General features: G+C 41.0%; 1 protein-coding gene across 2 annotated transcripts; it reads left to right on the plus strand.

The window, feature by feature from the left end:
- The first annotated feature begins 1,069 nt into the window (after window positions 1–1,069).
- Window positions 1,070–27,816, plus strand: olfm1b (olfactomedin 1b). Of its 2 annotated transcripts, none has more exons than XM_008423600.3 (6): window positions 1,070–1,698; window positions 11,146–11,295; window positions 11,918–12,073; window positions 15,118–15,337; window positions 22,252–22,358; window positions 25,654–27,816. In XM_008423600.3, the coding sequence occupies exons 1-6, from the start codon at window positions 1,633–1,635 to the stop codon at window positions 26,326–26,328; spliced, it is 1,374 nt and encodes a 457-aa protein (XP_008421822.1). In that variant the 5' UTR covers window positions 1,070–1,632; the 3' UTR covers window positions 26,329–27,816. The 2 variants fall into 2 exon arrangements, with proteins under 2 accessions (XP_008421822.1, XP_008421821.1); XM_008423599.3 differs by lacking the exon at window positions 1,070–1,698 and adding an exon at window positions 8,194–8,801.

The raw sequence follows: 27,816 nt of genomic DNA on the forward strand, positions 1-27,816 counted from the left end.
TCTTTTGTGTGAGAGGTCTGATAATTATTTATATAATTTACGTTAGCACAGATCCCACCTGGACCCCTAAACAATCCTTTTATAAACACAGAGCTCATTGACTGTGTATGAACTCATGATATGCTGAGAAAATAATGAAACCAAAATGGTGTGGTTATGTAACAGATTTTTCTTAGATTGTAAGAAAGAGCCAGCTGAAGGCAAGCTGCTGCTTGGAGACCCAATAGCAAGAACAGACCCTGGAGACACTTTGGCTTTTAATATGAAATAGATTCCAAAGTGTGAAATTTGTATTCCTTGTTAGGATCTTGAGTTGTTTTCAGGTTTGTTTATTCTGTATTCTTCAGTTTATTTTTTTATTATATCAGTTTTGTTTCTGTTTGACTTTAATTCAGTCCTTCCTCAGTGAACAGTTTATTATGTTTATTTCTAGTGTTTGGTTATTATCGGTTAATCTAGTTGAATTATGTTTCTTAGGTCTAGTTCTTCTTTAGTGTAAAATGTATTTCCCAGTACCCTGTGTCCCCTGTGCCACTCTCTCTCTCTCTCTCTCTCTGTCTCTGTCTCTCTCTCTGTCTGTCTCTCTCTCTCCTCACACCTGCAAACCGTTTCTAATCAGCCATCTGTTTTTTGCTCAGTAATCAGCCTCCCCAGTACATACACAACTCATCCTCAGTTCCTCCTTGTTGGCTCCTCCAGTTAAATACTGTTACTTCCCTGTTGTCCTCAGTTCCTGTTATTTTTTTGTGTTCTGCTCTGGCTCCCTGTGTTCCCTGTTTTGTTTGTAAGGTTTTTGTCAATTTTTTTATTTTAAATATTTAATATGATCCATGCTCATAGCTCCAATATGAATTTTATTCCATCCATAGACTCACAACTCATGACATTCATGGCAAAGATAAAATAAGAATTTTTTTTTTTTAAATAGTTATGGTAAACAATACAGTTTCATTTAGAAATCAAATAGTCACGTCACAATCTGATAGTCAAATTTATCCTGGGTTTTTAATTATTGTTGAGAGCGAGATTTAAACAGGCTCCTGCCTGTTTAAATCTCGCTCTCCCTGCGATGCAACTTCCGTTTTCAGCACCGCGGACAGCTCCGTCTCTCTCATTTTTTTTTTCTCCCCCCACCTCGCCGAGACCTTATACGGCAGCTTGAGGCGGAGAGGTAAACTTTTGCCAATATCCTGACTGAAGATTTGTACCCGGTTGTATGCGGAGCAGTGTGCGCGTCCTTCTGCTCCCATGTCCATCACAGCCGCACGTCGCAGCTAGAAGCCAGAGCGTCCTCCACCCGACAAGGGGAGAGGCTCCGGAGACAGATAAAGGCTCTCGATATGAAATGAATATGCCCGGATACGATTCCGTGAGACAGATTCGCCGTTATATGCTGCGGGGGATTAAACTGTAATCGTGGTCGTTATTTAAAGGGAAAAAGAGAGAGAGAGAGAGAGAACATTGAGAAGAAAAAAAAAGAGTCGAGTGACCCACAGCACAGAAACAGAGCCGAGAGAGGTGGTTGAAGAGAAAAAGACCGCTGAGCCAAAAGGGGGGGGGGGGACGCGAAAGGAGGGAACCGATCTGCATGTGAGACCGCTGGTCCAGGCGCGCGCACACCGGAGGCAAGAGATGCAGCCCGCGAGCAAGCTCCTGACTCTGATTCTCCTGGTCTTCATGGGCACAGAACTCACCCAAGTAGGTTTGCTTTTCTTCACGCCATTTTCCCACCTGTTTGTTTATTCTTTATGCATATGTATACACGTCTCTAAAGGTTAAGTGGCTCTCCCTCATACAAGGAGACCCCGAGAATTAGCCCCTTCCCCCCCCCCCAACCCCTCCTTCTTAAACAGATTAACATCCCGGGATTACATGATTGTGAATGCGTTGTGCCTTCACTTATTCTCCACCGCTGACACATCGGTCCTCGTTAGCGAAAGGTCTGATTTAACATTTCCACCGTTCTGCTACCAGATGTTGCCCGCAGCTTCCTGTAAAAAAAAAAGAAATAAAGAAAGAAAGAAAAAAGAAAGAAAGAAAAACAAAGGCCATCAATTAACAATAGTGATGGACTGCTGCTCCTTAAAAAAATCGGAGCTAAACAATCAAATGCAGTGTCTCAAATCAGAGGGGTGGGTGGTGGAGGGGGGTGGGGGGCATGGGAGGATTTGAGCATGCCCACTGACCACACTGTGACTTTGCTGGCGCCTGTGAGTGAAGGGAACAATTATTCCAACAATGGGCTCAAAAAAGTGTGCGCACAAAAACCAGTCAGACATTGGGGTTGTTTATTAGAGACACCTGACAGGCAGTAAACATCATAAACATGAGACTGCCAGGCTGGTGAGAGCGTGAGGGCGTGAGGGGAGTGGGTTTATTTATCACCAAGGCCCCTGCCTACGCTGGAGTGAAGGATTTGTATGTATTTTTTTCTCTTTTTTTATTATCTAATTATGCTTGCTTCAGCCCAAAGTCATATGTTTCTGTGTTGCGAATCCAACTGCAACTGGTAATTGGAGAGAAAATAATATCAAATGTGGAGCGAGGCACTATCAATAAATTCTGTCCCCCCCATTGGCATGCCACAAGGCACAAACTCAATAATGTGGGTGTAAAGTAGTTTGCTGCAAAAAACCCTGCCGGCCCTGACAACCAGCGTGTCGGAACAATATTGACAGAATGTGGCTTTGAGAGGATTGGGGAGGCGGGGTGGGGGCTGTGGGGTGTGTGTGTAGGGGGTAGGGTGGATTCCAACAGGTTTCATGGGAAATGTCATGAACAAGGAGGGAAGTTTTTAGTCAGTGAAGCAACTTCTTGGTTTTGACATTCATGCAAGGATGTTTTTTTTTCTTTTTTGGTAGAAGTTTGGATGTTAACGTTTTTTGTTGGTCTGGCAGGAAGTTCTTACAAGCAAGTCAGCAAAATGCAGCTGCAGATGATGCTGATGGAAGCAAGAGGGGAGGAGGGGTAGAGGGACCACATGGACTTTTTGAAGTCTCCTGATAATCCTGGGTTGCCACAACAAAATCAAAGAAAGAGCATGGACGGGATTGTTGACCGAAAGATAACTTTACTGATTTCCAAAAATGAACAAAAATCTGCAAAGATTCAATTTAACAGTTCGTGGCCCAACTTCTTAAATATGGCCGGCTTTTCATCCTAACCCATTCCCAAGTTGTTCTTGCAAACAATCTATTTTGTACTGATGCACTAAACAACAATAAATGAAATGAGTTGTACTTGTATTCTTAAGAAACTTACATATTTCCCATTTGTGGCATTTTGGGGAGGGGGGTAGATTTAACAAATTATTATCTTAACACAGTACTTAGAGTTCCATGCAGGTTTTGACCAAAATATACAAAGCAATTTCTATGTGTGTCTTAATCTTCCATTTTCCGCACTCCAAAACAACCAAAAACAAAGTAAATGCCATTTTTCTCAAGTCATGTTTTAAAGTAACTCTGAAGGTTACAGTGCTTAAAACGTCAACTGAATTTTAAAAGTAAAAAATGAAAATAAAACCTCTAGTCTAGGTACAATTTTATACTTTTAAACTTTGTGTTGCCACCCAAAGATAGGAGGGCACCCTGGGTTACTCACCAGATATCCCATATTCCTCTGTGTATCACATCATTCCTCTGTTCATTGTGGTTCTTATTCTCAACTGAGCTCCACTCTAATAGCTTTTATGAAAAATTGTGACGCCATATAAACCAAAATAACCCTCAGCTGCTTCCTGGTTTTATACATCACTTACTGGAGTCTTATTGGTACATTTCCTTACAGCGGGCTGCAAACCGACTAATATCAATTGAATTAATCAGTTGTGAAATGTCCCACTGGCAAGTACGAAAGCAGCAGGCATCTGTTGCCACCCATTAAAGCTCGACAGTGAGTTACCTCGCACGCACCATCTTGAATTCATATTTGAAGAAAACATGATGAACATAGGGGTTGTCTTAGCAGGAAGTGGCCAATTCATAGAGGTAGATAGAAAAGCGTTTTGCCTTCCTTTCTGGCATTGCGATCAGAAGCCTGGTTCCTGTGCAGGTCAGGGCCCGCGACACACTGACAGTGTCTTTTCTTTGATGGCCTGTGAGAAAGTCGATATTCTCGCACAAGAAAAACCAAAAGACAAGGTACCCTGACAAAGCCGCTGCTTTTATTGCCTCCGTTTTATGGAAACCTTTCGGCGTAGGAGGGGAAACCAAACATCTTCCCACCCTCAGCTCCGACTGAATCCAGGTAGGGAAAAAATAATACAATTCTTTCTGTAAATATTAGGGACTTGCAGGTCTTACTGTTGAGCTACGTGAGGATAAAAAAAAAAAAGAAAAGCCCCCAAAGCAGTACTATACTGCGTTGACCCCTGATCATGAACGATGATGCCCTCCTAAGGACTGCATTAAGTGCCTCGCTTCAAAACTCTCCCACGGTTTTTCAGAGGCAAAGTTTGAAGGAGAACGTCTTTTCTCGAGACATTTGGCTGTAGGAGCCAGAGACACCCTCTCTGCGTTCATCCCGCCCTCTGCTCCCTGGATTTTTTTATTTATTTTTTGGCTTTGCAGACCCCACGCTCCCTCCGCGAGGAATAGTAAGCATTCAGAGCAGCATCTGCTCCTCACCTGCACTGCCTCTTCCACCAATGGGCTTCAGGCTCACATCCTAAAGTACCTCAGCAACACATGATGGAGCAGGTGGTGACGTTGAAAGCCATCTTTTTGATGCCGGGCAACGTGCTAATTCAAGAATTAGCCCAGCTTGTAAAGCTTTCCTTTTGCTTGTGTAGGTACAAACTGACTTTAAATGCTTTCTTTGGAAGAAACTAAAAAAAAAAAAACAACAACAATTATACTCTGTCTGGCGTTACATGGTTTCAGAGTGGATTTCATTATGCGTGGTGTGATTGGCAGCTGATGATTATGATTCAGTACGGCCGACTGAGGCAAAGGGTGGAGAGGAGGAAGGAAGCAGAAGAGGAGTAGGTGGAGGTACGATGTATTTCACAGCGCATTTGTAGGCTGAAATATGTGGGGGGTTTTTTCTTTTTTTTTCCTCTCTTTTTGCAAAGAGCTAAAACTCTAGATTCTGAATGTGACATTGTGGTTGTCCTACAAGGTAAAAACAGCTTCAGCAGCACAAAGAGGCCAGACAGAAGTACTACTCTCATCAAGCTTTAATGCTCAATCTCAGAGCAGTACGAGGTGGTTGTGGAGGTGTGCCGTAAAATATGCCAGCCTGTTTTTTTTTTCCCCAACAGTTCTGTTGCTTTTACCTACAGATTTGTTCATACCGAATGCATTGTAGAAATGACTTCTCAGTATTATTCTCAGGCAAATGCAGCACATAACAGTTCACTGGCTGCTCTTGTTTGTTTGTATGAACCCCATGAGGATAAATGTTCAATCAATGCTGCTGCATATCCACCAATCTGTCTTGATAAACAGTCTGATTGACCCATCTACAAGAAGGTCAATGATTATTAATCACTCTCTGCCACCGTAACTGTTGTCCTCCATGATTGAATCCTAAGGGCTTTAGCTTTATGGACTTAACGAGAAAAAGGTACATCCGTTCCTTTTGAGGTTAATTTAGGACACAGTCCTTCCTTCCTTCCCTTTTTCTGTTGCAGTCTGCGCTCCACAAAGAAGCCTGTGTACAAAGGACTCCTCAAGTCCAGCCCTGAGAACATCATTATAAGCTCATGCTGTCTCCTGCTAACATTCCTCTCATTATATAATCTGAAAGTGGACTACTGAGCTTCAGTGGGGGAAGTCGATAGCTGCCAGTGAAACTACTGTTACTGTGCGATCCCACCTTAAAGGTCATCTACAGTAAAAGGGAAAAGCCACAGGTTTGGGGGTAGTGGTGGGAAAGTAATGGAAACACAGTTTGCACATGGATTAATCACATCTTTCTTTCAGAGAGGTTTTCTAGAGATTGGACAGTCATGTTATCTGAGCTCTTTAACCTACATCATGTTGATCCGGAACATTTAAATTCTCATTCCAAGCTCTTAACCCTCCATTTGTAAATGCTGGGACAGCCAAAATGTTTCTGTGGCCACGGTGAAGGTGTAGGGGAATGAATGGGTTCCTGGTTTTTATATTTGTCTCATTTAATATATATATTAGTATATATATTTTTTATTTTTAAAAAAAAAAATAAATATAATTTTTTTTAATATATTATATATATATATATATATATATATATATATAACATGAATGGCTAATTAGCATAAAATGCAGAAAAGAAATCGCTGTTTTGAAACCTGCCATCCTCAAAACACCCAGTAGTATCTAAAGGTTTTTCCTAGGAAACAAAGCAAAGAGGATAAAACAGTATAGCATTTCTCCTTTTAAAATATACTGTCATAGGTGCAAATCGATGTAATTTTATGCAATGTGTTGCGTTACTGCAGTGAAAAATGAATGCACTGAGCAGCCCAAAGGCAGTATGAGGCCATATGTAGAATTTAGTTAAAACCACTTTCCACTAAAGCATCACTCTTTGTATTGTCCATGCCTTCTTTTTCCTTTTTTTTTTTGGATGGGGGTCTGCATTTTTTTTCTACGTTCCACAAAAAGGAACAAATGTGGTGTTGATTTGAATCAGCTATAAAAATTTTTTACTTTTACTTGCTGATCTATTTACAAACAACTAAAGCATACAATGTTAAATGCAAGATTAAATGCAACAGACTAACATAACTTTTAAATCATGTTTGCCTAACTATGAAACTTCAGGTTTTGGTTACAACTGGTGCATTTTTCAACAAGTAATGAGAGAAATGAGTGGATAGGTGATCATGTATTAATACTTAATCGTAGTACATAAGACTTATAGACTAGCATTAAAGTTTGAAAAAAAAAAACTACACAGCAAATAGTACACTTTCTGTCACTAAATTTAGCAAAACATTGTTAGAAATCTACACACGTTAGATAACATTTATTTCGCATTTATAGTTAAGTTGTTTTTAACACACATAAGAGCAACATCTGTTGCTGGATTTAAAAAAAAGTTTAACACATACAGATTGAAGTCACTGCTAAAAACTCAAGACAACATTAACTGATGATCTTGAAGGAAAGTTTGATTTCAAAGTGGGACATATATATATTAATTAACTTACATCCTGTTGATGCAGAACATTTCAATTCTCATTCCAAGTTCTTAACCATCCGTTTGTAAATGCTGGAACAGCCAAGATGTTTTGTGGCAAGGGGAATGAATGGCTTCCTGTTTTTTTTTTTTTGTTTGAAAAAAAAAAGAAATATATATATATATATATAGCATTTCTCTTTTAAAAATATACTGTCATAGGTACATGACATGACAGTATTTTTCACTGTCATATACACAAAAATATACTGAAAAAAAAAAATAAAAAAAAAAATAAATATATATATGGGACTAATTGAGGTATACTGCTACCTCAATTAGTCCCAGGGAATGGGATTTAGACATTTTTTCTCAATGGTAATATTTCCCTAAATTTTCAGCTTTTGACCCACATAACACTGGATGGGACTTGTGACTATCAGTCAGTTCTACTGATTCATATGAACGCCATGGCCGCATTTCCATCGATATAATGATTTTGCAAATTGTTTTTAATCTCTTCTGACATTCACAACGCAAATTTGTATACTATATAGATGCAAAGGTCGATGCAAGTCAAACCCGAAATACCCGCCAGATTTTATTTGAAATGCGCCTTTAATAAGTAGTCTATTTAAATTTGTAACGCCAAAATCAGCTACAAGATGGCGCCAGAGTCACACGAATGAAAAGCAGATTCTCTGCGATAACCGATCGCTTTCATTTCCATCAGACAACCAACGCGCTCATTCCGTTGCTTTTGCAAACCGTACTCCCTTTTGTGATGCACTTTTTTGGGTGTTGGCTGTGCAGCTATACTTTTTTCTTTTTTTTTTTTCAAGTTGAAAGCGAATGCTCGGGATTTATTGTGCGGACATAAAGGCCACTGAGAGAGAAATATGACCGCCAGGATCCCAGAGTCCTCTCAGACATCACTTGTCTGACTGACCTCATTGTCCAGAAAGCTTGTGTCGGTCGGCTTATTGACGACTCGGCTGCGGTCCGAGATTGGCTATTACAATAAGCGGAGCCCGTACTGTGTGACATCATTGCGTCTGGCGCTGTGGAGATCTACAGCACCTCCTCTTTCCCTCCCTTCTCACATCCATTTGGAGCCGCCCGTACGAGCAGTTCATCACAGAGCGCACCCAAATCAGGAGGCGGATCCAGATAGTAAAAGGCGAACCGGAGCTCGGGAGCAGCATTGTGCGGGACGGCCAGCAAAGAGGATCTATCCATCCGCTGTGTGCTTTTCGGGGGGTTATTTTAAACACCCGTCGTGCACTTTTTTGGAGGATCGAGCGTTGCGGCTCTCTCTCTTGCCTCTGTCCCAGATACCCATTTGCGCGTCTGCGTCCGAGCACTCCCCGCATCCCCCTTTTCCTTTTGAAGATGTCCACGAAGAGCCGAGCCGAGCCGGAGACCCGGTCGGACCGCCGAGATGCTCTGGGCACCGCGACTCGCCTCCCCGGTTTCTCCACGGAGTCCGTAGAATGAAGGAGGATTAACGTCAAGTCCGAGACGTCCGGAGCGCGAAGAAGATGACGGTGCCGTTGTTGAAGATCGGGGTCGTGCTGAGCACCATGGCGATGATCACCAACTGGATGTCGCAGACCCTCCCCTCTCTGGTGGGGCTCAATACTACCAAGCTGACGGCGGCGCAGGGAGGGTACCCAGACCGGAGCACGGGAGTAAGTTCCATTCACCCCCGGGGCCGATCGGGCCGATTTTATTGTATTTTTTTCCCATCACTAAAGGGAATGTTAATTATGGGAAAGCGCTGTTGGTTCATTCATAATTTAAAGCTGAGCTCGTGCCGTGCGCCCCGGACTAGTAAAGGATTTTGGAGAGGCATCATAGATTCCTCCTCTGGTGTTTGATGTTGCGCTGCTGCTGCACCGAAATGGAAAGTTGGTCTTTTCTTTTTTTTTTTTTTACCTCTCAGATTTGATTCTAAAAATATATGGAAATTTAAATGCTTCAACAAAAATAAATAAATAAATTAAATAAAAAAAACAAAGAGCGTGCTGTCCTAGATCCCCTCTGGAACAGCAGGAGTCTTCATCTTTCCTCTCCACAGTGGGTGAATGGAAGGAGGAGGCGCTCAATGCCACTGCTGGATGAATCAAAATTAAGTATTTGGCATGCTGGTCTTGTCAAATATTTAGATTTTAAGCAGTGGATACAATAAGTGGCCTAATGGAATCAATCCCATTAACAGGGGCGCCTGCAGGAAATGTTTTAAAAAAGGTGGTGGCCAAATGGGTGCCGTAATCCAGGGGGTAGTGTGCAAATGTTTTTGTTAGGAGAGTTACGTTATGTGCGTGTTAGTGCAGAAAAGGATGACAATTCAAAGGGGTGTGCAACAAAACAGTTAATGAAATGATTGCATTATTTAATTTGGCTTCTCTGTGTCTCAAGACTGCCTTGACCAGGACAGGCAGCAGGTTTCTAGAAGTGGTCACTGCTTTTCTCCACCACCATACTCCTTCACATGGTGCCTCTGCATGGAATGAGTTTCAGATAGACTCTGAAAATAGATCAAAAGTAAGAATTCCCATTATTTTCCATTCGGAAGCATCAATCAGCAGCACGACAGCCTTTTGAGTTTAATACAAATTAGGCTCTGATGCTATTATTAACTCCACCAAGGAAGCAGAAAACCTTTTCTTTTCTTATGGGGTTATAGTCCTAAGGGGAAAAAGTTATAAAAAACCTTATGCGTGAATCTTTAGTATTTTTCTTATGCAATTAGTGAGTACTCAGTTGTAGCCTCATTCCCCTTTTGTTTTATCACCGCCTCCCTGGCTGGATTAAAAGGCAACTGACACAGTAGTGAATGTGTTTTAAAAAAGCCACTCCTTTTCTCTGATCCCAGCAGCAGGACGGTAAATGGATTAGTCGTGTGATGGATTATAAAAAGAAAAAAGTGACGTCATAGTTCTGGCATCGTAGAGCTGTGACCCATATATAGACTGAATGCAGAGCAAAAAAAAAGTACTGCACATTCTTTGGTGAGACGTAGTAGTTTAGATTCGAAACTACAAAATCGCAAGATCAACATTTTTGTCGTTTTAAGGAACTAAACTCAACAAAGGTGCATCACATCAGATGCTGTTGGTTGATGGGTTTATACACTAAAGTTCTTTGGTTTTGAAGGATGTGCTAAACAGGACGATAGTGTTTGAACTGCTGATCATCGATTGGAGCTGGTTGTGAAATAATAGCTGCATTCTGATTTCTGGTTATTGATTGGTACCTCCATTAAAAAAAATAGAAATAAAAAACGCCCACAATAAAAACATTTCTGATCATCGTACCTACAATCACAGTGTGGATGAAATGTAAACTTGACACAAGGAGCAAATACAAATAAATTAGCATTGATCTTCCTTTATATGGATACAGCTCGTGCTCTTGGGGCCCCAGGACCTCAGGGTGCCCTTAGTTGTCACGGAGTTGCTTCCTTTCTCAGGTCGACTCGTAAGTAATGAGTGTAACCGTGGCATTCGGTGTATAAAGTACATTACATAACAGGGGAGAAATCATTTATTTTCATATTGCACACGGCAAAATGATACGATCAAAGTGAAACCAAACAGCATTTCTCCTGTTTAGAGGAGGTTCTTCCCCTCTTTAAAGACCAAACAGCCCAGTGGGGAGTAGGAGAGGGACGCAGCACCTGAAAACATTTCTTGAACCCCAGCAGCAGGAGGATTTGCCTGAGCAACCTTTCATAACTTCTAGGTCAGCGATGCCTTTGGACAAGCCTGCGTTTAGTTTCCACGGTAACCAAGCTGACTTACCGGCTGATGGGTTTTAATGGTATGGTATCCTGATGCAGCTTCAGGACGTGATGGCGAACAGGCGGTGCTTAATCATGGGCACGGACACAGTTACCCATGATATGCAAGTTGATGCATATTTCACAAAGCAACAGAGCTTACTGTTGTTTATTATGTTTTTTAAAAAGCTATGTTATTCAAGCCATTTGACAACACTTTTTGATTGTTTTTTTTCTTTTTTTGCATGAAGGTGTTGCCAGCAAACCCAGAGGAGTCGTGGCAGGTGTACAGTTCTGCCCAGGATAGCGAAGGGAGGTGTGTCTGCACCGTGGTGGCGCCCCAGCAGTCCATGTGCTCGCGGGATGCTCGCACCAAACAACTGAGGCAGCTGCTGGAGAAGGTAATTGCTTGGCTAAATACCCAGCAACGGCAATCTGCGTCTCACAATGCCCAGGGTAGCCATTTTTACCTTGTTTCACGCTCACAAAGATATGGTCCCCCAGTCACCTCCCTGAATGTGGGACAAGAATAGAAATCAAGTGTCTAATGAGCTCCCTGGAAACCCAAGTCGTCATGGGAGGCGGATGAACGCTGCGCTTATGTTGCGCTGCATGCACCCAGAGCAACATGTCTAATGATGCAACGCAGCTCAATGCCCAGCCTGGGAGCTACAATGCAAACATTGGTAAACAAGCTAATCCAAAATAATGCAGATTATTCGAATTACGGGAGCCGACATCAACAGGCTCATCTTAGTTTGGGGAGTGCATCAAGTGGAACATTTCTGGAGACGACAAATGTCTGAACAGTATGCATTCTTCGCTTGTGAGGCCCCTGACTAGCTGCCTGATGTCAGAGTTTGTGAATCATCAAGAAATGCGTGCCAAGCCAAAACAACATGTTGGAAACCTGTTGCTGTTTCTTTACACCAGACTACTAAAAAAAAAAACCTTTGAGGTAGAAGGGGAAAAAAAGAGATATTTTAGATATTCAACCTGGATTTATGTTTGCCGGATCCCCAGGTCCAGAACATGACCCAGTCCATCCAGGTGCTGGACCAGCGCACCCAGAGGGACCTTCAGTACGTGGAGAAGATGGAGGTCCAGCTCCGTGGCCTGGAGACGAAGTTCAAGGAGGTGGAGGAGAACCACAAGCAGAACATTGCTAAGCAATACAAGGTAAGAGGCCCCTTCTGCAGCCATCCATCCCACCGCCATACCCTCAGAGACTGCTGTGTCACTCAGTGTTAGCAGCCTAACCCATTCTGTGTCGTCTGTCAGTAGAAAGAGTATAGAATCATTGCAATCATTATAGTATATGTAATGTAAATGCTCATCTCTTTTACATAGATAAATAGAAATGCTAAAAACAAGTGTCACCATCAAGATTTTTGATAAATCACTGTAACCATCCACCTTAAACTACTATTGTTTCAGCACATACAAACACACATACTGTATGCACAATTATACTAGATACATGAACTATAAGTATCTAAAAAAAGTTGTTCTCTTTTAAAGCCAGAATTTGTACTTTTGACTCCTCCTAAACCTGGTGCTCCAGATCACATCTGAGATGCCGTGACATTCTGGCAGCATTTGCATTAGTGCCCTTTACATCGCTGCCTTTTTGCTGCAGTTCAATGCAGCTCAAGTCGACACCTTTAAGTTATTGAGCTCTCCCCGTCAACGGGTTTGAAACCAAACGACGCTGCAGCCGTGTTTGGCTTCGTGGCTCAATTCATGACATTAAAATCAATAGATGCTCATCGAAATGCATTTGGTCAAACACACCAATATAAGCTGTTGGAGATAAACACCTCTCAAGTCAGCTGCCTCCAAAGAAATGCTGCAAAAGGAAAGCTGTGGAAGAAATCCCATTTGACACAGCTAATTTGACAGAGCAAAATTTAACTTCATTTTAATTGCAATGGGTTGAAAACACTTTTATTGAACGTGCTTCAATAAAATTTGTTATATCATACTAACAAAATGAGCTGCTGCTTAGTCTTGTTAAAAATGTAAGTTTTTACAAATGGAATAATGTATTGTTTAATTTGAATGTATGATATTAATTAGTGCTGATATTAAACCGTAATGTATAAGTACATTAATAGTTAGTGCGTAACAATACATTGAGCTCAAATGACAATTCAATATGATACACATTAGTGGTTTCACAGGAATGGACAAGATTAGAGGTGTCCATTCCTGGGTAAGTTTAATATTTACTATTCGAGGAAAGTAAATTTACCCTTTTTGTTGCTTTTCCCACTCTGTGTTGTAAAGAGTGCAATTGTTACAGAATAACCCAGTATAGATTTGACTAGTAGTCTATGTGTTGCATTTCATGCACAATTTAAGTGCTCTTAATTTCTTGTAGGCTGTAGTCATGAATGCACCTCAAATGGCCACATATCCAAGCTTGCATATGTGTACGACTAATGCCTATTGATGCATACTTAACACATACCAACGATCATACTGAAAACACTTGTAAATTATGTCTAATTTAGCTAAAGTGTATCTTAAATTTTTATATTGATATCTATTTTTTAATTTATTGATGTTAATAATGAGGGCTTAATGCCACAAAAGTATCGAAAATGATTATTTTCTTGTCCCGTATAAGTTTTTAGCTCTAGTATCCCTTGCGGCTAACAGTTAATCAGTTTTACAGCGTTTCATACATTAGCGTCTTCAAAAGCCACTATACTATAACATTAGCTTCTTCAAGGCTAATGTAGCAGATTTTTGTAAGCCAACCATATGAGCGATATTGTATTGGAAAAGACTCCTTTAACACAACAAAATAACTAAAAAAAATCTACTTAATTTCCCTTTTTCAAAATAAGAACCTCAAACATGCATACTGGGTTTCAAGCTGAAGCAGTTCTATTTTATTTTAGCACCGACTAGCATTAAGTCTCTTGCTAGTTTTGCTTTAGCAGACAAACTCTGTCCAGGCAGAACCAAACATTCAGTTGTCAGTTTGAGATTTTGTTTCACCCCTTACTGGTTTGCTAATACGAATAGACAAGGGATTTAGCTATGTGCACATCTATACCACATAAATACAGTTTTTCAGCATCTTTAGCTTCAGCATTGAATCTAAAGTAGCTCCTGTTTTCATGCCATCTGTCTTGCACTTCTCCAAGTGTCTCATCCCCGCTATTTATGCATGCGTAGCACACAGCCTCACGCAGCCATGTTCGGTGCATGCGCGCAATTTACTGTGACATTGTTTAAGTGCATTTTACTAAATATGTGTGTGCCTTTGTGTGTCTCTTGAGTCAGGTTAGAAAGCTCTAGCCCCTGTCAACAGTCTGTCATTTTCTTGCTTGCAGGGCTAACTTTAAGACATGTAAAGAGAGCCACAGGGAAGAAGAGGCAGGTCAATTCCAGATTCCCCCCCTGAACTGCGCCACAGTACTGAGTGTTTGGGCATCAAACAGTTAATTTACCCTTAGCATCATTAAGATTAAGAGACCCCCCCACCCCCCTCACCCTTCTCCCAAACCAACCCACTACTGATCTATTCCTGCATGTTACTGCTGTCAACGTTTTCCATCTTAAAAGCTTTTTGCTGGCGTAAATAAATTTATTATTATTATTATGATTATTATTATTATTAAATATTATTATTACTAATTGGTGTTAGTCACTTTTCTTTTGGCTTTTGTCTATGCATATTTGGTTAATCAGCAACTCTTTACGTAAAACTCTAGACGTAAAAATTCGAGACACTTTGTTGTGTGTGACATGTAAAGCATGTAACCCTTAATACGATGTTGCATTTTGAACGTTGATGACCAATAAAGAGCTTTCCCAATTGTTGTCCGTGTACCGAGGGCTTGCTTTTAAAAAAATAAATAAATAAAAAAAATGGCCCCTCGCCGTCCGGAGAAAGGGGCCCCGACCCCGCCTGCTCTGCTCCGTCCAAGCGGGTGGAGAGTATTCTTTGGGTTTGTTCACTCAGAGACACACCTGCACAAACAAACTAAAAGTAAAACAAACAAAAAAAAAACAAACACAATTACACTTGACGCACAAACACGAACACAATAAGTGAAGAAGCAGGGCAGAGTTAGAGTAGTGAGGCTCAGTCAGGTGTTTTTTTTCTTCCCTTCTTCTTTTCTTTCTTTTCTGGAAAACCAGTCTCTCTTTTTTTTATTTCTTTGGTCGCGCTTGACACTCAACCGAGCTTATTCTAATCCTTTCAGGCCATAAAGGCGAAAATGGAGGCGCTTAGGCCGTTGATACCAGTGTTGGAGGAGTACAAAGCCGATGCCAAATTGGTATTGCAGTTTAAGGAGGAGGTCCGAAATCTGACGTCAGTTCTAAGCGAGCTACAAGAAGAGATGGGGGCCTATGACTACGAGGAGCTCCACAACAGAGTGTCAAATCTTGAGGAGAGACTGCGAGCATGCATGCAAAAATTAGGTAGGCACAGAAAGTTGTTGACACACACTTTGCTTCAAGCACATGCATGCACACACACACTGACTAAAGATGTCATAATTAGCCCAGAAATTTATTTTCAGGCATACATACACGATGACGTGGAAAGCAAGGGAAGATTCCTTGCAACCGCCCAGCCCTCAAAATACTCTTGCTTAATGTGTGAAATTGCTCAAAACGGCTAAACCACCGCTTTAAAGCGGCCACACTTAGTATTTTGAAAGTATTTCAAGATGAATAATTCTCCAAGATTTTTTTTAAAGTCCTCCAAAAGGTTTTTTTTTTTTCCTGGATTTTGGCTGCTTTTCTTTCCCCTTTCGCTGATTTTTGTGTTGAGTCATTGTTCCTGACCAAAGCAACAGAATGCGACACATGTTCTGCATAAATGTGAAACTGGAGAAGTGCAGGGCGGAAGTAGCAGCCCAGCACACCACCGGTACCTAAAAGACCCAAAACAGAAAGAATTCAATGTCAAAGTCTGAATGCTTTGGGAATCACCTGGTTGATGCTACAAATCCTCATTGCTAACTTTATTACCTTTGGTATTTCATAAATTTGAAGTGAAAAATGGTCTCTTAAGTAACAAAGTACAACAAATACAAAGTACCAAAGACCAAAACAATAGTTTTGACGGTTTTGTAGCTCACACCTGAAGTGTCTTTGACTGCCAAGCACAATGGAGGATTTGTGGGCGTGTCAGAGTGCACGCTCTCAGAAACTTGTTGAACTCTTCGAATATTTTTCATACAAATTTGGTGAAAGTAGGTCATCATTAGCGATCTCTCTAGGATAACGACAGAAAAACATTGGCAAATCAACACAGAAATGATTAAGCTGTCACAAAATCAACCTTTTATGGCCGTCTTAGACCCAAGACTTAAATTCTTCAGAAAAAAGTCTGGAGTGAGGTAAAGACTAGAGAGCATATGAGAGGACCTTGAACTCTGCAGGGTCTAGAGACAGACTGTGCAAAAAGGAATAGTCAAATATTTCTCTCCCTCTTTAGCCCTAGCTTGTTACATGTTATACTAGACTATACTGGATGCTGCCATATTTACAAATCAGGGTTAAGGTATGGCTGCATACAATTTTGTCATGGTAATTTTATTAAAATCAAATGAATTTTTCCAAACTGTTAAATTGTATTTTGGTTAAAGGCTGTATTTTTCTAAACCTTACATTGGGCGCTTATGCTGCAGAAATGAAAATAATTGATTTTAAGGGGTTTTCACAAAAAAACTTTCCAGCAAATGCTTATCACATTCCCAATTTACATTATTAGAAATATTATGTGGCATCCTGCAACTAGGAGAAGCCCTCATTTCAGCCTACCTAATGTGTGTTCCTCAATATGTGAAACCTGATTAGCTTCATTGCAGGAACCCCATCAGAACGGTATGATGGAAGCGCTTGCTGCCTCAAAGTGGCATGCGAAAATATGTCCACAAAATCAGCTGCGCTGCTCATGTGGATCCAGTCCTCTCTTTGCTTTTTACCCCTTTCCTCAGTGTCTTCACACCTCTTGTGACAGAGCACGGTGCTAATAGATGCACACCCACATGGTGACTAAGATATTTTACAAGAGCAGAGGCACTTAGCACATCGCGGGTATATTGCGTCCCTGTTTTGAATAATTCACAGTGCAAGATGACAGAGGGGAATTTAGAAAGTGCTTGAGCCACAATGCTGAAATGATCAGTTAGCTCATTTCAGAAACTGAATCTTTAACGTTTCATGTCATCAGACAGATTTTAATATCAGGCGAGAACGACACAAGCAGATGCGAAACGTAGTTTTCAAATGATGATTTCACCGTCCCTCGTGGTTTATTTGTGATTAAACTAAGATTAGTCACACATTTAGTTCAAATTCATTAGCAACACTTTGGCCTGATTTATTTCAGACTTGAGGAATCAATAAATTTATTAAATAGAATATTAATGATACAAACAAAGTTCAAAAACAGACTTTGGCACCAAGTAGCCCAGTAAGGGTTACAAAGTCATTTTTCATGCTTTGGAACCACAGTGAGAATCATTTTCCACAAATGGAAAGAAAAAAAAAACTTTGGAGAGCGGGTAATCTTAACAGGACTGTCTGACCTGCCGATGTTAGTCCAAGACGACTCATCCAGAAGGTCACGAAAGGATCCAGAACAAAATCGAAACACTGTAGACCTCAGTTACCTCAGTCAAAGTCTGTGTTGTTTATTCAACTATAAGAAAGGAGAAAAAATTATAGCCTTTCTGAATGCTTCAAAGGCTGTCTAATGCTGACTAAACACAAAGAGTATCTCAATAAGACCTTTGGCAAAATACTATTTTTTTGTATTGACTTTTTATTAGATCTGATTTAAAAGTAACAACATTTTTGAAAAAGAACATCGTACCTTCAGTCAAATCTGGTGTTGACTCTGATGCTTTTCAGCAAAAATCCCTAAAGGAGAATAGCTCACCATCAGCTTGATTTAAAAAAAAATGTTTTGGTAAAACTTCACAGATATTACAAATCAGGTCAATGAGCCAAAAGAAAGTCCACCTCTGAGAGGCTCAAAAAATGGCCTAGTCAAAGTCTGAACTTAATTATAAGTGAGATGCTGAGGCACTGCCTTAAAAAAAAAAAAGCTCCAATGTGGCTGAATTAAAGCAATTCTGGGAAGCAGAGTGGTCCAAAGTTCATAAGCAGTGAAGTAAAAGATTGTCAGTTTTTCCAAAAGACTGATGCCAGCTGTTGCCCTCCAACACAGTCGGATATTAAATCTAGTGTTCATTTACTTTTTCACATAGGACACTGGGTAGCTTTTTATCTCTACAATCTCACTGCATTTTGTTTGTCAACTGATGATGAAATTAGTTTGACTTGAAACAGTTAAGTGTGAAAGCAAAAGAAAAAAAAACACTCCACAAGAAAGTGAATGCTTACAGCGTTGCTGTATATTTCACACCTATTTATATCAGAAACCTCCTCCAACTCCAGGGGGCCGGTACCCCTCCAGTGTTTCAGCTCCCAGTTCGCTGAACACGCCATTCCCCATGTCTTCGTCCAAGCAGCTGGAAATGGGGAGGAAGCCGTGACCTCTGGGACGGAACGGTGGCGTGTGCGAGATCGGAGGAGATAAAGGCGAGGTCACCCAGCGAGACGCTGGCTTAGGCAGAGCAGAGGGTGGCTCTCCTTTTCATCTTCGCATGCTTGCTAAAGCTCTCATGCATCGTGCACACAGATGCACTCCGACTCCGTGCAGAGATTAAACCGACCAAGGTGACTGGCCACATTTGCATACGACCAATAACAAGGAGGAAAGGAAAAAAATACAGAGGCGGCAGAATGTTTTTTACCTCTGAGTGATAGACAGGGAGGGCTGCAGGAAGGGTGGTAATGGAATGGAGAAAGTGAAAAAGTGCAGGAAAAGTGAATGAGAGTAAATAGAGTCTCCGCTGAGCTGTCCTTCAAGCTGCTGTGTGCCAGAGAGACTAACGGGCCCGCGGCTGTCGGGACACAATGGCCATCGATCAAGTGGACATGCCAGCTTGCTGGGCAATAATCAAATAAATAAATCTCCCGTTGCCGTGCCACCGCAATGTGGATGCACACAGAGCCGCAGGCGAACGGAGGCCGTGGAAACGCAGACACACTGATGGATGGAGGAGCAAGGAGAAATACCTCTGCTGGCTGCTCCATGGCAGCTGGTTCCCCTTCTCTGTTTGGAACCGTAAATAATAACAAATAACCAAAATAAAACCCCAAAATTCAAAAATCTCAATGTATTTCATACTGAAGATCAACACGAGGTAGGAGAAATTTTTAAAGTGGAGAACAACGGATGTGTGGTTTTCAATTCCTTCTGAGAAGTGTGGTGAGGATTTGTGTTCATCTCCCCACCCCCTGTATTTTGATGCCCGTAAAGTAAATCAGGTGCAACAAATTGTCTTCAGAAGTCACCTTGATAAAAATAAGTATGTGGTTCCTTCCTAGTTCTCTGTTTGTAGAGAAGCACGGGAAAGTAGCAAAAGAAAAGTTAAGAATTAGTTTACATGTCAGTGAGTGAAATAAGTATTTGATTCTCCAGCTTTTCATGCATATAAGGAAGGATTTTGACACCACTCTCTTTACGGAGGCTTTCAAAATCCTCTAAGTTTCGTGGCTGTTGCTTGGTAACGCAAATCTTCGGGTCACTCTTCGGACGTTCTATTGGGCAGAGATCTAGTGACTGACTAGGCCTCGACGTGACCTTTAACTGCTCGTTCTTTAGCCACTCCATTATTGTCTGTGTAGACTTTTGAGAAATGAGATCAGTCTTATACAATTTGAATCAAGGCTGTAAAACAACAACGTGTTAAAAGTGAAGCGTTGTGAGTACTTTGTAGATGCGCTCTATTTCCCAAGGGGCTTCCAAGATTTCAATCTGTTACAGCGCCTGGTGGTAATAGATTGCCAGGCAAATCAGGCTGAATTGTGTTGAATGCACTGGAGAAATCAAAGAACATGATCCTCACAATGCTGCCTGCCTGCTTCGTCCAGATGACAGTGGGTTTGTAAGAAGGAATCCTAAACTCCAAATCCACAGCAATGAAAAAACTGTGTTTTATTGCTTACTCAAGCAAGAATGATAAAATAAAAGAAAAAAACAAAACAAAACCAATGTTTGATCGTTGGAAAAAGTCCCATTTGCAGTTTGACACAAGTCACAGCAAACATTTGGAATTAGATAACTTGGTCAGATGAACATTATGCACATTATATATGTCAGAAAACTGATAAAGCACATGGTCCAGAAATGATTATTTTCTATTGAAACATGTTGGTAGCAACATCATGCAGGTCCAGGGAAACTCCTTGGAGTTGATAAGAAGAGTCTGAAAAACTTTTTTCTGAGTTTTTTCCGATTTTCCGGAGCTGAACATACAGCTCTGGAAAAAATTAAGAGATCACCTAATATGATCAGTTTCTCTAATTTAATTTTTTATAGGTATATGTTTGAGTAAAATGAACATTGCTCTTTCATTCTACGAACTACTGACAACGTGTCTCCAAAATTCGAAGCAAAGATTTTGGATTTATTGGCAGAAAATGAGAAATGGTCAAAGAAACAAAAAAGATAGTGCTTTATGATCTCAAATAATGCAAGGAAAACAAGTTTATATTCATTTAGAAACAATAACACCAATGTTTAACTTGGTTTAGTTCAGAAATCAATATTTGGTGGAATAACCAGGAGGTTTTCAATGGGGTTCAGTGCAGTGGGCTCCATTTTGTCCAGAGCTGCAGGTCAATAAGGTGTTCTAGTCTGTAAAAGGCAAGGATGAAGGTTCACCTTTCTGCAAGACTACGACTGGTTGGCATATTCATGTTACATATTTATGGCAAGTAAAATGGGCAAACAATCAGTCAATGTCAGCTTATAGAGACATCACCCACAAAACTTGCATTTGTTGATGGAGCAAAAAGGCCATTTTATAAGGACTGACTCTGAGGGTCAGTGCATTTTTTTCCATAAAATTTTTGAAAACCATGTATTATTTTTTCCATATTCATGCACTGTTTTGTGTTGGACTGTCTGTCACATAAAATCCCAATGAAACACATTTGTATGCGTACCATCCTAAAAATGTGAATAAGTTCTGACTGATGGGCTGGTTGTGCTTTTGTGGCATTGGCCGCAGCTCCCATTAGTTTTTATTTTTTCCCCCACTTGGATTTGGCCTCTGATTCAGGCTAAACAAATTCAGGCCAAAAGGGGATTAGAACCTGCGCCGTATCTCCAGAAAGCAGATCCATCAGTGTTGCCCACTGCAGCAGCAGTTTACTTCTAATGATAGACGCACGATTATAGAAAAGAAATAAATAAATCAATGGCCAATGTCGGAGTGCCGTCTCTAATCCCCCCCACCCTTAGGGTTATGTAAGGGACTCCAACCCCCCTAGTAGAAACGGTAGATCCACGCTCGTGCGAGTATGCGTTTGTCTCTCAGCTGCAGCCGAGGTACAATTCCCACACATTCTCTCGGGCATGACATATGCCGTACACGGAGAGACACGCCGACGCTCCAGCACAAAGCCACGAGTCCCATTACATAAGAGGCTGGAATGTGACAGCGAGAGGGGTTGCAATGTGTGTGAAGATTAAGCAGAAGGGAAGCACAAATAAATCCCGGGTTGTATGTCCACAAAAGGATGGCGACATTCCACTTCAGTGAAGAACAAAAAGGGGATGATGGACTAATGGATGAAACGCTTCGCAGAGAGAGGCGAGAGAGGAAGAGAGAGGCTAATGAAACCCATAAAAGAGCAGTCGTCTCAGAGTTGCACTTTAAATTAGATATTTACTGTGGCCAACTCCCATCTTGTGATTTTTGAGAGGCCCTTCGCTGTGATCTCAATTATTATTATTTTTTCTCTCTCTCTGCTACGAAATGGCTAGAAAGACTAACGAAACCCTCTAATCTCTGCCTGCGCTTATTAGATGGAGAGGATTACTCTGAACTCAGTCAGGAGGGACGCAAAACCCGCGTTATTTTTGTCAAATTTAGATTAACACCTCAATCAACGCTAATTAGCGCCTTGACGCCTGGTGGTTCACACAAGAGGAAAAGTACAGAGAGCCTCTCCCTTTTCTGATTATTTTTGTTTTTTTAATTTCCCTCACTTCTTCACACATTCCCATTCTGAGGGTAAAACAGGCATTAGCATATGTGAGCAGAATAATAAGCACTTCTTGCAGAGTACATCATGCATGGGGAGAGGCTGTAAGATACCATCGAGCTGTACTGGAGCTCCCAACTTCATCCTTATGACAAAATAATATTTTCCCATAAAGCTCGACCTAGCTGAAGTACCTCAATGGGTGGGAGGGGAGTGGCATTGCTGCAGATGTTCCCATTTTACTTCTTTACTTGCAGCCTGCGGCAAACTGACAGGCATCAGTGATCCGATCACCATCAAGACGTCTGGATCCAGGTTTGGCTCCTGGATGACGGATCCTCTGGCGCCTGAAGGAGATACCCGGGTAGGTACAGCACACGGTAACATGGCTGGGTTTTAAACGCGACTTTATGACAATATCTAATCTGGTTGTTGAAAAAGAATTGGACATTTAAAGCTTTTGGTGTCAAACAGTGGAGCTGGAAACGGTTTGGGTAATCAGTTGTGTGAGATATATCTGCCAAAAACAGTCGATGGAAAACTTCCTATTTTACCACTTCTGTTATTTTATTTTTTTTTAATCATTTCTATTTGATAATTGGCAGAAGCCTAGGAGACATAATATTGTAGAGGTTTTTTTTAATCTTAGTTTCATAAGTTCAGACATGCTAAGATTGCTAAGCCTTGTATCAGTTTGGAAAAACCTAGAAGAGGATGGCTTTGTGGAAAAACTTATTTCTACAAATTTGAGTCAGTTGTTGTTAGTGTCAGTAGTAACAGCTCAATTAGGTCACTGTTTCTTAATGAAACTAGTTTGTTGAAAATATTGAAATTAGAAATCAGAAATGACCCTCTTAAGGAAACATTTTTGATTTACTCACTCTGAAAAACCGAACGTGGAGAAAATACTAAAAAATGACCAAAACATTTTCGGCCCAGTTTAATTATTCCCAAATTTATCTGGTCATGGAAATAGCTAAAAATCTAATTTTAAACTTTGGAAATAATCTTATTTATTTCCGGAATATCAAGAAATCACATGAACATAGCTTTTGACTTAAGTCATGCACAGTATTTTTGCAATTTTTGCCAGTTGGCAAAGATTCCAATTTGGATTTTAATAGCGATTAAAATGACATTAATTATGATAGACGTAAAAATGTTGACCATCTGTCTTTTGTGACCAGATCTACAGCTGATATTTTCTTTGTAGAGGGAAAAACGAAGTCCGCTTCTTTTGCCCAGCAGGTGTGCAGTACACAGGTCCAGCTGCTCCAAAAGCTGTTCAACACCTGGTCACTCTAGCATTTCTTTGGCATCTTAATAAAAGGACCTTAAGGCATAGGAACAGTTTGATTACAGATTTTAGAACTTTGCTTATTATAATCTAGTAACCTTATTATTAATGGTCCATGCAAAACTGATTCTTTTTGGCTTTTTGTTTTAAATTCAAAGTGTTATAAAAGTAGGCCTTTGTGATGTTGCTGCCGGTGTTGTAAGTTACAAATGTGCTAATATACAAACTTACTCAGATGTCAGATTGCCTGTTAAACATACTCTCAGATGAAAATTGCCTTCTACAACCAACAGAACTTGTCAATTCTGTTCTCCAACATCTTCAGTTTCCATCAGATAAGTTGTAACTACATATGTCAGCTTTGGCATTTGCTAATTAGCAGCAGCTCTAAAATCTTTGACAAGCAGATGACAACATTAAACTTCAAAGCTTGTTCTCTACCTGACTACTTCACAAACAATTGTGACTCCAAAGCTGCAGCTATTCTTTACAATAAGAAAAAGTCTACCACTCTGAGAGCGAGTGGCGTTAGCTGTCAGGTTAGCTTGACCAGCACTGCTTTTGTAGCCAATTGCATCAGCTTCCCTTTTGCATAGCAGGACTTGTTTTGGCTCAGAAGATACATTTCCCATCAGTACACATACACTTATTATCGGCATAAATCCATGAATGCCATATTCATTTTTGGTGTATAATGATGATGCCTGCTTGGCAGAGCTGGGAAAGTTTAAAAATTTCCTGGCATAAATTCAGCTTTTAAGGATAAGTTCAAAAACGTTGAATTTGTCATTTTCAAATGATGTCAGGAATACTGGGAAGCATGCAAGTGCTTTGTCTATCCCTCTCAGACAACGGTGTTATTTATAAATCCAGATCAAAGATACATGTAGCTTGTCCTATTAGCATTGGAAGGTGAGGGATTCTCAGTAAGACACAGGTCACTGAACTGCAGCTCTGAGAAAGACGATGCCATTATCAAGAATGTAAACAATGTTGCCAGAGCAGAAGGGGCATCAGAAGTCCCAACATGTAGTGTTCTTGGCTCGATCAGCTGGAAAAATCACACTGCTTAATCAACTGTTTGCTGGCTGCTAAAATAAAGCAGTTGTTTTGCTCACTGGGGAGTGAAGCCGGTTATGAACAGGATATGGGTTATGGCTGATCTGGAAGGTTCATGTTACCTGCTTTTCCCATATTAAACCAGTCTTTACGTTTACTGTGGATCATGGCCTCCCAGAAATTATTTGCAGCTAGTTCTGACCCAGACCGTCACCGTCAGATGAAAGGAAATTGTTTGGGCTGTTCAAGTACAATTCTAGACACATCAAGGCTCAAGTCTGCCACGGACTTGAACCTCTTGAAAGACCAGTGTCGCTGTCCAAAATGAAACTTTGCATCACCATCATGTCTCCTCTAGCAAATGTTATACGACTACCTCGTTGATGGCTGCAAACCTGTGCAACAATTTTTTATTTTAGAAGTCATTAAACCTGTATGTTGGAATAACGAATGGTTAAAGGCCCACAGTGAATATGGCATTGATGATTAAGATGAGTGTACACAAAATTACAGGAACAGCCATTACTCATATAATTATGATGCACTACAAAGAAAACCTTTGTAAGATTTTAATAGGGACGTCGGGCCTTGAAGAGGATGGAGCTCGATAACAGATAGTCAATTATTTAATTATAACACCTTCCTTTAGAAAGCTTGTTTCAAAAATAGCACATTCCATACAGCCTACGAGGTAATGTAATATTAGAGAGAAAGAAAAATGCTAAGAATTTAGCTCAAGTGTAAGAAGGGAGTTTTGTAAAGACTAAAATCGTCAATTTTGATCAAAACACACGAAAAGGAGAAATGCCACAACGGTGTTTACTTGGCTGAAGTGGACAGTCTCACTCGACCTCTTTTTCTACTCCAGTGTGTTTCATCCTGTTCCAAGGGGACCTGCTCCCTGCATGTGACTGGCATTCACCAATCAGTCGCAGCAGCAGGGGGTACCAGGTGGTGAAAGAGCCTTAGCCGTATCAGTTCCGCAGAGACTGTGAAGGTATTAGGGGCTCTGGAATGGCGGCAGCAAAAGGAGCCAACAGGAAGCAGGGTTAAAAAGCAGCTGCAGCAGGATGGCATTATCCTGGCAGGCTCTGTCAGCTGCCATCCTGAGGGTGACATCAGGAGTTTTAATTATTATTATTAAAAGCTTTGTTGGCTCAAATAAAAAAATAAATCCTATTGTTAACTTGATTAGGATGCTTGTTCGTTATGACACTTAGTTTGGTCTTAGAGGCAAATTTAACATTATGGAGTTATAAGATGCAGAGATCTGAGGCATTCCTTTTCTTTTTATTTTGCTTAGGTTTGGTACATGGACGGCTACCACAACAACCGCTTTGTTCGGGAGTACAAGTCCATGCATGACTTCATGACGTCGGACAACTTCACATCCCACCGGCTGCCGCACCCGTGGTCGGGGACGGGCCAGGTGGTCTACAACGGCTCCATCTACTTCAACAAGTTCCAGAGCCACGTCATCATCAAGTTCGACTTCCGCACCTCCTCCATCAGCAAGTCCCGGCAGCTGGACTACGCCGGCTTCAACAACGCGTACCACTACGCCTGGGGGGGCCACTCGGACATCGACCTGATGGTCGACGAGGGGGGCCTGTGGGCCGTCTACGCCACCAATCAGAACGCCGGCAACATCGTCATCAGCAAGCTGAACCCCAACACGCTGCAGATCATCAAGAGCTGGACCACCAACCACCCCAAGCGGAGCGCCGGCGAGTCGTTCATGATCTGCGGCACACTCTACGTCACAAACGGATACTCGGGAGGGACCAAGGTTTACTACGCGTACTCCACCAACTCCTCGACTTACGAGTACATTGACATTCCCTTGCAGAACAAGTACTCGCACATCTCCATGCTGGACTACAATCCTCATGACCGTGCCCTCTATGCTTGGAACAATGGCCACCAGGTGCTCTACAATGTGACACTGTTTCACGTCATCCGCTCAGAGGAACTGTAACGGAGGAGGATTCAGTTAGGATAGATAGACGTTGTCCTTGCGAAGAAATGGGGAAAAAAACCAAAAACAAGCTCATTCTATTCAATCTCTAAAAGAAGAGACCATATCGAGAACATCTTGTTAAAACAAAGAACTTGTGAAAGACTGCATTATCTGTGAATGCAAAATGCATTGAATGTGTACATGAACGCAAAACTATCATTGAAGTGTTTCATTCCAAAATTAGATGTTACTACTGGAAAAATACTGCAATATTATTTATCTAAAAAAAACAAGATCATTGAAAGGAATATTAAGGTTTTGTAAATAAATGTCTCAAGATGACTTTTTGATTTTAATGGTGTGTTTTATTTTGATAGCTGCCTTTAGTAGTGGTATAATAGAGGCATTTTTATTTTGGAATGAAACTCTTTAATCGTTTGTTGTCTAGAAAAAGATGATTGTAAACATAGAAAATATATTAGACTCAAAATACTAAGAACAGATGCCAATAAAAGAAAATACCACGCCTTTTTTTTATATAAGCAAATATCAACCTAAGGTCATTCCGGCGGCTCCTCCCAGATGGACTTTTCCGTGGCCGACAGGGGAAGGTCAAAGGTCATGGGGTGGGAGGTCCTGGAACAACGACTGTTGGCTACAAACTGTAAGATCCTCACCCCACCCAAGATCCTACGGATAAAAGTGGAATGTCGGTCCAGTCAGAGGACTGGACAGCCAAGAGGAAGCGGGTCTGTCATATCATTTTTATCAAAGTACAGTAGCAAATCTAAAGTCTGTAGAGAAAGAACAATAACATCTACTAAAAGACGTGAAGGCACTGACTGTTGATCGCGCTGTTTTTTTGATCTGATTTTCCGTATCAGTGGTTATGTGTTGAAACGGATTTCTTTGCATGATTGTTTTCTATAACTCCAGTCTGCTTTGCTGAATGTCCTTCGCTGTACGATACTACAAATTCAAGCGCGAAAAGGAGTTGGAAGAAGGCAAAACACAAAAGATTTTGCTAATAATTTATTTGTATTTTTTTTAGTTTTCCCTCGGCTTCTCCCTGTGTAACATCTGCTTCTTTTGCTTCTGTTTCTTTGCCTCCATTTTAAATGTTCTCGTACTATTCAGCCGATGGTCTCCTTGTATTTATTTTTTATTAAACTGTCGAAGGAATCTAGTTGGCTCACTGATCTATGAAGTTAAAAAAAAAAAAAAAACCGAATTTCTGACGTAATGCATTGCTGGTAAGGGAACCTGGTTCGCTTATCTTCATCTCACATGAGTCTGAAGTGGTCAGGGGTTTACATAAAAAGAATAATCCCATCTCATATCCTGTATCCACCCCCAGCCCCCACTGCGAGTGGGGGATGTTTGTTAAATGTATGTATACCCTTGCTAAAAACAAAGGCTTTTCACTCTTTTTGCGCTTTGCTGGACATGTATTGTATCTGAAATGAGATGGTCTATGAATCGTGTCAATAAAACAGAGAAATCTGA

Source organism: Poecilia reticulata, chromosome 12 (assembly GCF_904066995.2).
Source record: "Poecilia reticulata chromosome 12, P_reticulata-male-v2, whole genome shotgun sequence".
NCBI lineage: Eukaryota > Metazoa > Chordata > Actinopteri > Cyprinodontiformes > Poeciliidae > Poecilia > Poecilia reticulata.